This window comes from Pterocles gutturalis, unplaced genomic scaffold (genome assembly GCF_000699245.1).
Source record: "Pterocles gutturalis isolate BGI_N339 unplaced genomic scaffold, ASM69924v1 scaffold35198, whole genome shotgun sequence".
Classification (NCBI taxonomy): Eukaryota; Metazoa; Chordata; class Aves; order Pterocliformes; family Pteroclidae; genus Pterocles; species Pterocles gutturalis.
This window is the reverse complement of record NW_010126830.1, coordinates 1-11,134: the sequence shown is the minus strand read 5'-3', so window position 1 is coordinate 11,134 and position 11,134 is coordinate 1. Positions and strand designations below refer to the sequence as shown.

At 36.9% G+C, this 11,134-nt stretch overlaps 1 protein-coding gene across 1 annotated transcript; it reads right to left on the bottom strand.

Moving 5' to 3' along the window:
* Window positions 1-53: 53 nt before the first annotated feature.
* ATP6V0A2 (ATPase, H+ transporting, lysosomal V0 subunit a2) lies at window positions 54-9,991 on the bottom strand. Its single transcript, XM_010079102.1, has 13 exons — window positions 9,919-9,991; window positions 8,424-8,521; window positions 7,443-7,580; window positions 6,811-6,911; window positions 6,024-6,150; window positions 5,523-5,605; window positions 5,102-5,195; window positions 4,569-4,781; window positions 3,781-3,931; window positions 2,933-3,072; window positions 2,346-2,503; window positions 474-564; window positions 54-176 (listed from the first exon to the last, which is right to left on the bottom strand). Exons 1-13 carry the CDS (start codon window positions 9,932-9,934, stop codon window positions 54-56), a joined length of 1,533 nt encoding a protein of 510 aa, XP_010077404.1. The 5' UTR covers window positions 9,935-9,991.
* Window positions 9,992-11,134: the final 1,143 nt, after the last annotated feature.

The window sequence follows — 11,134 nt, the reverse complement described above, 5'->3', positions numbered from 1 at the left end:
TATAATTCAAGACTTGACAAAAACTATGTTAATATTATCTTAACTTCTTGTACTTACAAGTGGTTAAATACCCCCAATACAACTCCAAACGTCATGTGAGTTACTCCAAAAATCACAGACATTTTCATTTTGAAAGAATTTAAAAAACTGAGACGGTTGCTTGCCAAATTCCAGATCTGAAGAGGAGAAGACAAAATCAGCATTAAAGAACAGTGCAACAGAAGAAATAAAACAGAATCCCTTCCCTACTGGAGACCAGAATTCTGTTCAAACAGGGATCATAACTGAAATTTGAGTTTCATTAAAATAGTTAAATCTTTGACTGGTTCAGGGAAAGGCTCTTTTTGAATGAAGAATGCAAACAGAAATGTATTTTTTCCACAGTATGTTTATCTTCCTAATACACATACCAAAATCTAATTTACAAATGACTGATCATCACAAATGGATAATTTCAAAACATAAAAACTAACCGGATCAATTCCAAAGGGATAAACTCCATTGTATACACCAGTAACATTTGGATCCAGGGTTAAAAATTGATTAGACCGCAGATCCTCAAGACTGCAGAGAAAAAAAAACACCATCAGATCTGACATTGTTTAAACATAATGACAACACATACTTCAGTTCTGCAGGACACTGCTCCTGCTTTCCTTGATATGACTAGCTCACCCACTGTCAGACTTTAAAAGAATAAAGGGATTTCTAATCACAAAGGGCCTGGCTAATAAAAACAATAGCAAAAAAAAAAATCTAGAAACTCACAATCACTGTCAGACTTTAAAAGAATAAAGGGATTTCTAATCAAAAAGGGCCTGGCTAATAAAAACAATAGCAAAAAAAAAAAAAATCTAGACACTCACAATCTGGGCTTAATTCTCACTAACTGATTTTGAAAGGAAAGATTCTATTCCCCATTCCTCGCTAATAAAAACAATAGCAAAAAAAAAAATCTAGAAACTCACAATCTGGGCTTAATTCTCACTAACTGCCTTTGAAAGGAAAGATTCCATTCCTCTGGAACAGAAAAACTGAAAGTTTCATTTTAAAAGCTCATAATTTGATTTTATATAAAATTAAATAACAAACATCCAAAGAATAATTAATATCTTTTCTTCCTCTTGCATTTGGATGACTTTCCATTCTAGCTTCATATTATTTTTAATTACCACAGCACTCACAACCTGTTCACACTTGAACCAAATTCAGTGGTTTTGACTCTCCTATTTTAAGGCACTTCCTGTTTTTGAGGTAAAAAGGAGATGCAAGCTGTGAACATTTAATACCAAAGGGCCATGACACCTCAAAAAATGAGGTTACCCCACCTTGTGAAAGAATAGGTTTGACAATTCACACAGCCTACTTTCTTTTTTTTACTATCAAGAAAAGTTGCGCAGGGACTAATGATTGCTAGGTAATTAATTTATTTAATTAATTGATGGTTTCTTTACAGCAGCTTGGCTATTCATTCCAGACCTACGACAAATTCCTCCAAAACTAGCCCTGTGTTTTCTGTTCTTCTCAAAATCTGATACATGTATTTAGAAAATTCTCCTGGAAAAATATAGTAATTGGAGACAAACTAAAACCGTTAGCATAAAGACAAACCATCCCACAGGAGGCAGCGTGGTTTTTATGAATAAAAAGAATACACAGCAAGACAAGGTCCTAGTGGTTTCTGTTAGGAATTTACAACACTACTGAAGTCTCCAACCATTCATAATAAAACCTTTGTGAGCCCATTTAGAGGCTGAATAAACCCGAGAAATATGACCTCATAGAACTAGGTGCAAGTTCTTACTACCAATAAAAAGATGCTACACCAGTTGCAGTTTCTAATCACTACAAGTTTTTAGCTAACATATAGCTTTAGGTTATTGCAGCAGAATTGGTTTCAGGAGAAGACTGATTGTCATCTATACCAAATGATAAATTTTTAGAAAATGTTCCAGGTGACTGAAGACATGTAAATCCAGTAAAGCAGCACTGGTAAACACAAGATTAACCTGGTAGATTGAGTGAATTAAATATAATCCAATTCTGATAGTAGCTTTGCAAGAAACTGTGTTCTCTGTGGACTGCCCAATTTAATAAAATAAGCAGCTTGATTTTTTTGTTTCTAAATAAATGTTACTGCCTTTTTGATTCTAAGCATAGATGTATCACTTTGCCCCTAGCACACTAGCACTTGCTCCCTTAACAACTAGACTTCGCTAGATTTCACTGCATTTACTTACTACTGTCAATAAAAGGACTTTAAAATGGGTGAGCAAAAGGGTTAAACTGCTGCAGGAAGTACAAATTTGTTTTAATGGTATAGCAAACAGAGGCATGCTACTCACCTCCAAGCCTTCTGCTCAAACATTGCTGAAACGTTCCATCCAGAACCAAATATATTTAATGACTTTGAAAAACAGTCATTATAGATCAATCCAGTGTATACAGAAAACAAACCCATTAATAAAATAACATATCGGCCTTCAAATAACATTTTCATTATCTGCAAGTATTGGAAAAAAGACAAAACAGAGAACATCATCTGCTATGTGAACAATCAGTATCTACACGTTTCTAAGAGAAACACATTTTTGGCCATACAAAGACTTCTAAAAACTAAAAATTCTTGTGAATAGTCATTAAGGAATATGAAGAAACCTACAGCCAACAAGACAAGCCCAACAGGATCACCTAATTTTTATCAGTCTTTCATTCCAACTTGATTATTTCTGCCCTTAACAAAATATTAACTTTTTCTGAAAGATATCACATTATTCTCAGGAATGTGGCAACTTTAAACAGACTGTTTTCTTCCTTTGTTTCAGGATTTTCTAATACATGTGCAATAAATAGTATTTTTCAGAAACACAGTAACTACTCAATTGACGTTATCTTGCTGGATGGAGAGTAAATTACTTGGAATTCCTTTTACCTCATCTTGTGATCTTTGCAATCGAGGGTGGTTTTCATACAGTATTGTCACGAGTGCAAATATGAACATGAGCAGACCATGCCCAAAGTCTCCAAACATAACCGCAAAGAGGAAGGGAAAAGTGATGATGGTATAGAGAGCTGAAATGACAATGGAACAGACTTCAGGCACACAGCACAATAGATGCAGCCGCTATTTGAATTACGCCTAAGCAATTCAACTACTTTAACCTCTCAGCTTTCAGTTTTGTTTGTAAGACATTTCACCCCCTGCTAATAGACCTTTCCCCCACACTATAAATATAACTCAGTTTAAAGCTTGCTTATGTATATCCCTTAGTAATGACAACTCTGCAGTTGAGGGTCAGATGACAATTTTGAGGATAATAATATGAGCCCAGGAAATAAAACACAAACAAACAGTTCTCCCTCCATGGCTATTTTGCCTCTGTATAACATGACATAATCAACCTAGTTTCTTACGTATTTCTGCAGATAACTGGGCTAACAACAAGCTGGATTTTTTCAAGTTATGACCTCAATAGCCACTATCTAAGTTTTCCTTTTTCCCCTAAATATATTCTTATCCAAGGTAAAGCATATAAAAAACATTATACAGCTATTATCAGTATCTTTAATGGTAAAATAACTCAGCAAAATGAAATTACTGCTTAAAGCACCATTTGTTCTTTTGATGAGCTACTAAAATTTTAAAACAGCTACTAATAAGCAGTGTGGTTGTTGCCATTTTGCCTTTAATAGTGTCCAATTCGGCAAGGTATTTAAACACATAACAAGGCAAGCAGTAATGCCAGCAGAGCCCCTGGTTTGGATTTCAGAAGGACCAACCTGGATTAACTTCTCCGTAGTTTCCAACTCCATACGCATCAACAATGTTTTGGAACCCTGAGGTGAATTTATTGGTACGTATCAAAGTTGGAGGAGGTTGTGTCGTTGGGATGGTATTCATGAATGAAGAAATTGTAGCTCCACTCTTCCTCTAATTGCAGATAGAAAGAAGACACATGCATATAAAAAACCTCAATTGATGCTTAATCTAATAAAAGTGAAAAAATTCCCTCTATCAGCAGTTTCACTGATCGTGAAACATCCCTGAATTAAGCCCCAAGTTTACCGTTTATCCATTTCTGCTTTCTTAAAAACACCAATTACATTAATTCTGTTCTTCTAAAAATATTAATTACGTACAGTGTTCTAATCTTTATTTTATATGAAATATCAGATGAGAATCATCAGTCAATATTATAAAATAAAGATTTGTTACTAAAAATTCCCTCTTATAAAACAAAAAGTCGGACAACTCAACACAACTAACACAAGGGAATTAGCACCTTCTACTTGACTGCAAATACCACTGTAAGCCCAGTCAGAGTTGGGTCCAACACAAAAGTTCTTATTCAAGGAGGAGGAAAAAAAAAAAAAAACCCAAACCCCACCCACCCCACAACACTAAACAAGGGCTCTGCTTATAAAGAAATTGCTTGATATTAGTTTATAGAGACCCAGACTTGCCTGTGACTACTCTTAGCGTATTTTTAGTAATTATTTTCTTTCCTTATCTGTATAGCTAGTTCAAGACAAAAGTTTTAACATCAGTGAGCATTCAGCTGACTTACTGAACCTTCCTCCAATGCATGGCGCAAATTCTGCAGATCAGCCACTGGACACCAAACCTCAGCGATTAAACATTTATTTGTGACATCAAAACTGCACAGGTTGAGTACATGATAAATGGCTTTCATCTTTTTCACTTGGATAACCCAGGTATAGATGGATTCAGATGCTTTACACAAGACTTGGAGCAAGTAATCCTCAGTTTTATGCAGCACCTTTGTTCAAAAAAAAAAAAAATTCACTGAAAATGTAACAGTGGTTATGTTAACCACAGTAAGAGCACCTAGTATTTGTCCAGTGCCGGATCACATCTGCAGGAGGTCACACTAAACCACCGCTTAAAACAGGAGGCAACAGCAAGTGCCCTGAAGTTTAATAGATACGTGCAACACAAGACCAGGGACATGACATACAGTCACGTTCAGATCCAAAGGTGTATGTTTAGAAACATACTCATGTATTTAATGCTGTGATTCGTCGAACTGTTTCCTATGGTGCCAAAATTACAGCAAAGGGAATACTGTTTTTTACTCACAGTATGAAGATCCTGAATACGAGTATTTAGTCCTTCAACAACTGCCGTGCGCTCCTCCGTGGTATTTGGATAGGGATACACATGACAGTGATAGCTACAGAAAACAGAGTTTGTGTTAAACAACCAGACTAAAACAAATCACCCAATCCCATGCCCCAGTCAAATCTGCAACACACCATTTAATAACCACGGAACAGATTCAACTAAGTCAGTATTTTGCCCGTACTTCATAAGGACTGCAGATAAAATGACTCATACACTTATTTTTATATTGCATAAATGCAATGCAGGGGGGGAACAAATTTAACTTCAAAAACCTTGCCTAAAAATCAACACTTACAAGAAAGGGGAGCAGGGGAAAAAGTAACAAGAAAATAACCCAGGTATAAAAAAAATTATATATATTAGTTTTACTTCTTACCAGTCACAAATCTTCTTAACTTTCTGGCCAATTTGTTCACCCCAATAGGACACTAAAAAAACAAACCATTTTGTAGCTTCACCCTAAAAAACCCAAAAAAGTTGATTAAGTTTGCTTTTAGCCGACAACTTCACTGCGACACAATTATAGCGCAAAATAACAAATTTGAATAATTAGAAAAAACTATGTAGTATGAACCTTCCACCATTTTAGTGAAGATCAAAAAATAAAATCCAAGTGTGCCAATATCTCTTTTTTTTCGGTATATTAGAGAAAAACAGAAAAAGTTTTCAAGGAAAATAAGAGACTGTATTTCACCATCTCTGAATTATTAGTAACAAAAACGTCTTAAAAAATTAAAATGTTACAAACTAGAACCAAAGCAAAATTGAAAAGTGACAGATTAGGCAGCCATAATCACTGATTTACAAAAAGTTAATTTTATAAGCTCAGAGAAAAAAGTACCAACAAAATAAACTGATAGTTACAACATTTACTCACTGTATCTGGATCTTCCAGACATTCATCCAACTCTGCATAGGTAAGAATAGTATATCCTTTACAGACTCTCCACAGCATTTTTTCAAATGCTCCAACTTTTGTTATGTGAACTAACCCAGATATGAATCTATGGGGAAAAAAAATTGAAAAATAAACTAAAAGCCACAAGAAAAATTAAAAACTCAGATTACATCATCACTCAGGATCATATAGTCACAATAATTTAACATCTGCCATCTCTAGAGAAAACAGACTGTAGGCCTAGCACATAACTAGAATTATATTTTACATCGTTTCTTTCTGTGGTAGTAAGGTTTTTTATTTTTTCTTGGTAAGATGCCCTCTCATAATGGTATTGTAGAGAACAGCATCCATACATCATTTTAAAGCTATGTCAGCAATACCATTAATAACGTTACATTTAGAACTGACGCTGCCGGGTGATTAAAACACTGTGTGTTCATCCTAGAAAAACAGAGTAAGAGAAAGTACTGATTTAGAGCATTTAGAGATTTTTGTTAACACACATACTTGGTTTGATGGAAGTTTTGTGCCAGTTTTTTTGGTGCTGCCCTACTTATCCCTTCAAATAATCCAATTTTGTTACAAAGGTACGTTTGGGCCAGACTCCTACCCTGTCCAGAACTGTTTGGCTCATATGAAATCACTAGAGTAACACTAAATCCCATCTTTTAAGAAAACAGCCCATTATTTACAGCAGCTCATCATGCAGTTTTGACACAGCACACGCTGACAGCCTGCCATACGTGGACCGAACCATACCTACCCCAACTTGGCACCCAGTCTGTGCATACAGTTGTAATCCACTAATGGCTCATCCTCCACAGATGGAAATTCTTCATAATTTGCATGCAAATGGGATTCATACTAGCAAACAAAAAAAAAGATCATTCAAAGCTTTCAGAAAAAAAAAAAAATTCATTCATTTATTATTCCAAAGAAGAAAAGCTAATTAAGTAAATTACTTCAATAAAAATATAAACCCCTTTCCTGTGTTCAATTCAGACAAAAGAAAGATCTTGGGATGTCAGGTTCACTGCTCTTAGCAATTATAGCCAGTGTTACAAAGGTTGCATGGTAAAATTCTTAGTACAATTTATGCATCAAAATAACACAAATACACCTCGATTTTCAGTTGGCACCAGCAGTAACATTCAAACAATTCAACAAAGAAATCACAAAGCTCCTCTAAGTTCAGAGCTGCATTTTGCTATGCATACCAACACAGCACATGAGGTTGCCAGCCACATTCTCCAGGTACTGAGCACAAAAAAATAATGAACAATGTAGAGTGCTGCAAAACCCAAAGCCAAGTCACGCGCTTAACTAGAACGACTAAGAGTATGCAACAAAAATGCCACATGACACACAACCCTCGCCAAACAGCACAAGCAGTACCTCAGCTGTTCTCCTGACAAATGTTTGCGTGACCTCTAACATGCATGTGTATTCTGTCAGTTCAAGCAGGTTTCTCCTCAACTTTTCTTTGTTTTTCGTTATTTCCCTCAATTCTGCCTCCAGCTTCTGCAACTGTTCCTAAGACACGGAAAAAAAAATGACACAGGGTCAGTTATACTGTTTTGGAAATCAGGGGAGGATGGGTTTTACGCACATGATAATTTTCTGCAATTATAAGAATTTCCCAATTTCTTGATTAACTTGAAGCTCCCTAGGTTTTATTCCTCAGTCTGCCAAAGATTGCTTTGTACTGAATATACTTGATCCTCCACTGGCATCTGATAAGTCTGCTGTTCTGACCCTAATTTGTGTCCAAACTAAGTAATGCAGACTTGGAGTCGGAACTTCAGATAGTATAGGGTGCAAGACCGTTATCTATTCTCTTAATAGAATTACAGCAAAACAGAACGTCATTCAAAATTATATCTGCATTTTACAAGCTTCTACTTCTAACATAATACCAGAAAAAGGAACCTGAGAAAACAGCACTACGTTTTGCTATGCAACCAGCACTGGAACCTGCAGAGCCTTGGGCATACAAAACTCCCACACACCCTGGAAATTCTGGATGCACAAAAAGAGCCTGAGGTTAAGTCCCAAAGCAATAAATGAGGCTGAAGGACCTGCAACAGTGTAATATGCCAATCCATCAAAATAAAATGGATGACTGCAAACCCCGTGAGTTAGCTTTGACCCTTTCACAGGAATTTTGTGTTAATATCAAATCCTCACTGTCAGTTTTTGAAGTAACACTGGCAGAAAATTTTTTAAATGGACAAAAAGAAAAGCAAATACTTCCCCCCCTGCTGCCACACTCCTGTAACTTAAGTCATAGGTAATAAGATTGCAAGTAATTAAGTCTGAATTAAAGTTCCAAGATCCAGAGCTACGCTTTTGGCATCTGTTGTGTGGAAAAGTTACCTGGATTTCTAAGATGTGTTTCAGCAAGGGGGCAGGAGGAACAACATCTCCTTCAGGAAGTGGAATATCCGCCTTTTTAATTTCTTGTACTAAATACCCTGGAGTGAGAAGAAAAACAGAATCAGAAAGGAAATGGTATTTCCTTGTACATCCTAGAATGCCACAGAGTTGACCTTCAGCTGTTACTGACGGTGCTGATCGCGCTGCAGCATCAGGCCCTAGCTACTTTATTCATTTATTTTAGCAACAACACATGCACTAGTCTTCAAAAAAAGAGAGGCTTACAGAGTGCTAGCAATAAAATATACAGAACATTTCTGTCTTGGAAGTTTGCAGAAGTAAGCTATCTTCAGAGTCCTCTGACTGAAATTTTCCAACCACAAGTACTTTTTAAAATGCTTTTAACATTTCATAGTATCTCTTTGCTGCTGCAAGATCCCACTTTCTGCTAATTGTACCATCTGCCAAAAACTGACGTTGTGCTTATTGACCCACGTTTGGAATAAAAAGTGTTCACACAAGGCAGATTAAGCAACCTTGACAACAAATGCAACTCACGCTGGGCAGGGAGATTGCCAAAATAGCCACTGGGGTGGTTTGGCATGACCAGCACATGCCTCTGATGAGATTCCAATAAAAAGAATCCTTCAGCAGTTACTTTTCCTTGGGATACACTGAAGAAATCTGCATCTTGGTTGCTCTGCATACCCTCTCTATTCATTGTCTACCATGTGAATACAATTATTAACAACTTGAGACATTTTTGAGGGTGCTTAGAAGTTCAACAGCATTGAGATACACCACATGAAAAACAAAGCTTATCTTATAGTCATGGAAATACCCAGAGTAAAGCTTCCCTTTTCCTAGCGGAGTTTTAAGCAGTTAATACTTAAATGGTCTCAACTATTTATCACCAACACACTAGCAGCTCTTCTTCATCTCCAAGCTTAAAAAATCCCAACCTATATTTAGCACATACACGTTGTAGTGTAAATTTTACAGGTCACAAAACCAAGAACCAGAGATCAGGGGTAAAACACCGGAAGAGGCTGCCCAGCAAGGGAGTCTCCATATTCAGAATCCCACCAGACAGAGTCCTGGACAACGGGCTCTAGCTACCCCAGCTTGAGCTGGAGGTGGACTACGTGATCTCAAGAAGTCCCTTCCAACCTAAATGACTCTGTGATACACTCAAAACTGCTGCAATACATCAAGACAAATTAAGGAATGTATTTGTATGTTCTGACCCAATTCAGTACTACAGCCAAGTCATCTCCGGCTCCAAAAAATCTACATAAAGACTCTAAATGAGCGTACGGATGTGTATTTCTTTATACATACAAAAATTTTACAAGATTGTTCAGCATCCATATCATACAAGACTGGGAAGATTAAAAAACCCTGTAACTGAAACCTCCTCTGCAGTTCCACTCTAGCAATGTAAAGTTTAGTAATGCCACAGACGAGAAAGGGCAGACATGACAATAAAGCTCACCGAGTATTCTTTCCATTTCTTCACACTTCTTCACTTCGTTCACAAATTTTCTCTGAAATACACTTACATTTGGGTTAAGCTGAAGAACAAGGACAAAATGCTTATTAGGTATTTAAGATAGCAACCACCCCTAAAAAACCAGAGCCATTTCTGTGACTTCACTGAGACAATTTGACATGCATTCTATATGCTTTCTTTCTACAAAGTGCTTTTCAGCTAAGAAGGTAAGAAAACTTGAAAAGATTTAAAAGTCTTCAAACAGAAAGGTTAGTTTTATTAAAGCAGAATTGTCAATGCCTTTTGCTAGTTTTACTCAAAATAACAAGATCAACTGGAGAAACCATTGCTAATCTTATTTCTAGAGTTTTAAAATACTGATTAATGACTTCAAATTAACAAACCTTTCTACAAGCAAATTTTTGCCATGGAGTCCCACAGAATCTATTTGAAATGTTAAGTTTTGAATGAATTTTTTTACATACATCCCCATAATACAAGTGTGCAATGTCTCCAACTACTTATTCAGCTTTTAAATCAGACCTGCTAATACATTATTTCTGGAATAAATGGTGTTGTCGGATACGTGGAATGGTATCAGAATGTTAAACATAACACCCATGTAATGATTCTTACGGATTTGTCTCCTCCGATCTGCCACATTTACTAACTATCTGCTAATTTAAGTTCTCCCAGCTTTCCTTGCAAAGACTCTGCATCCTACAGAATACTTGGAAGAAATTCCAAAGTCTCAGTCAGCAAGCAAAGATCATATAATTACGATGAGACAAGGCAGAAACAAGGTTAATTATTACCCAACCCCACTTTTTGTTAGTCAGGCAGGGAGCTTCCTCCAAGGTGAATTGCTTCTCCAGGCACAGGCATGTTTTACAAATGAGCAGCCTGATGTTCAAGAGATGTGCCTACAGAACAGCCAGGACGCTTCTATCGGTCTGTCAGCGGGTGGACACAGCTATTAGCTGCGCACACACACTCGGACTAAAGCCAGTCAGGCTTCGAGGGGGCAGTGGGCTCTCCTAGGGGATGCTACCACAAAAAAATAAACAAAACCAAACCAAACACAAGTTTAAAGTAATTCTGTGAGAGAGGCAGGACACTGTCACCCCCCAGCACCCCTCCTTGGAGTCTCGGGGAGGCTGGGGCCCCACGCTGACTCGTCACCGCTCCAAACCGCTATCACGACATGCGACAGAGGCAC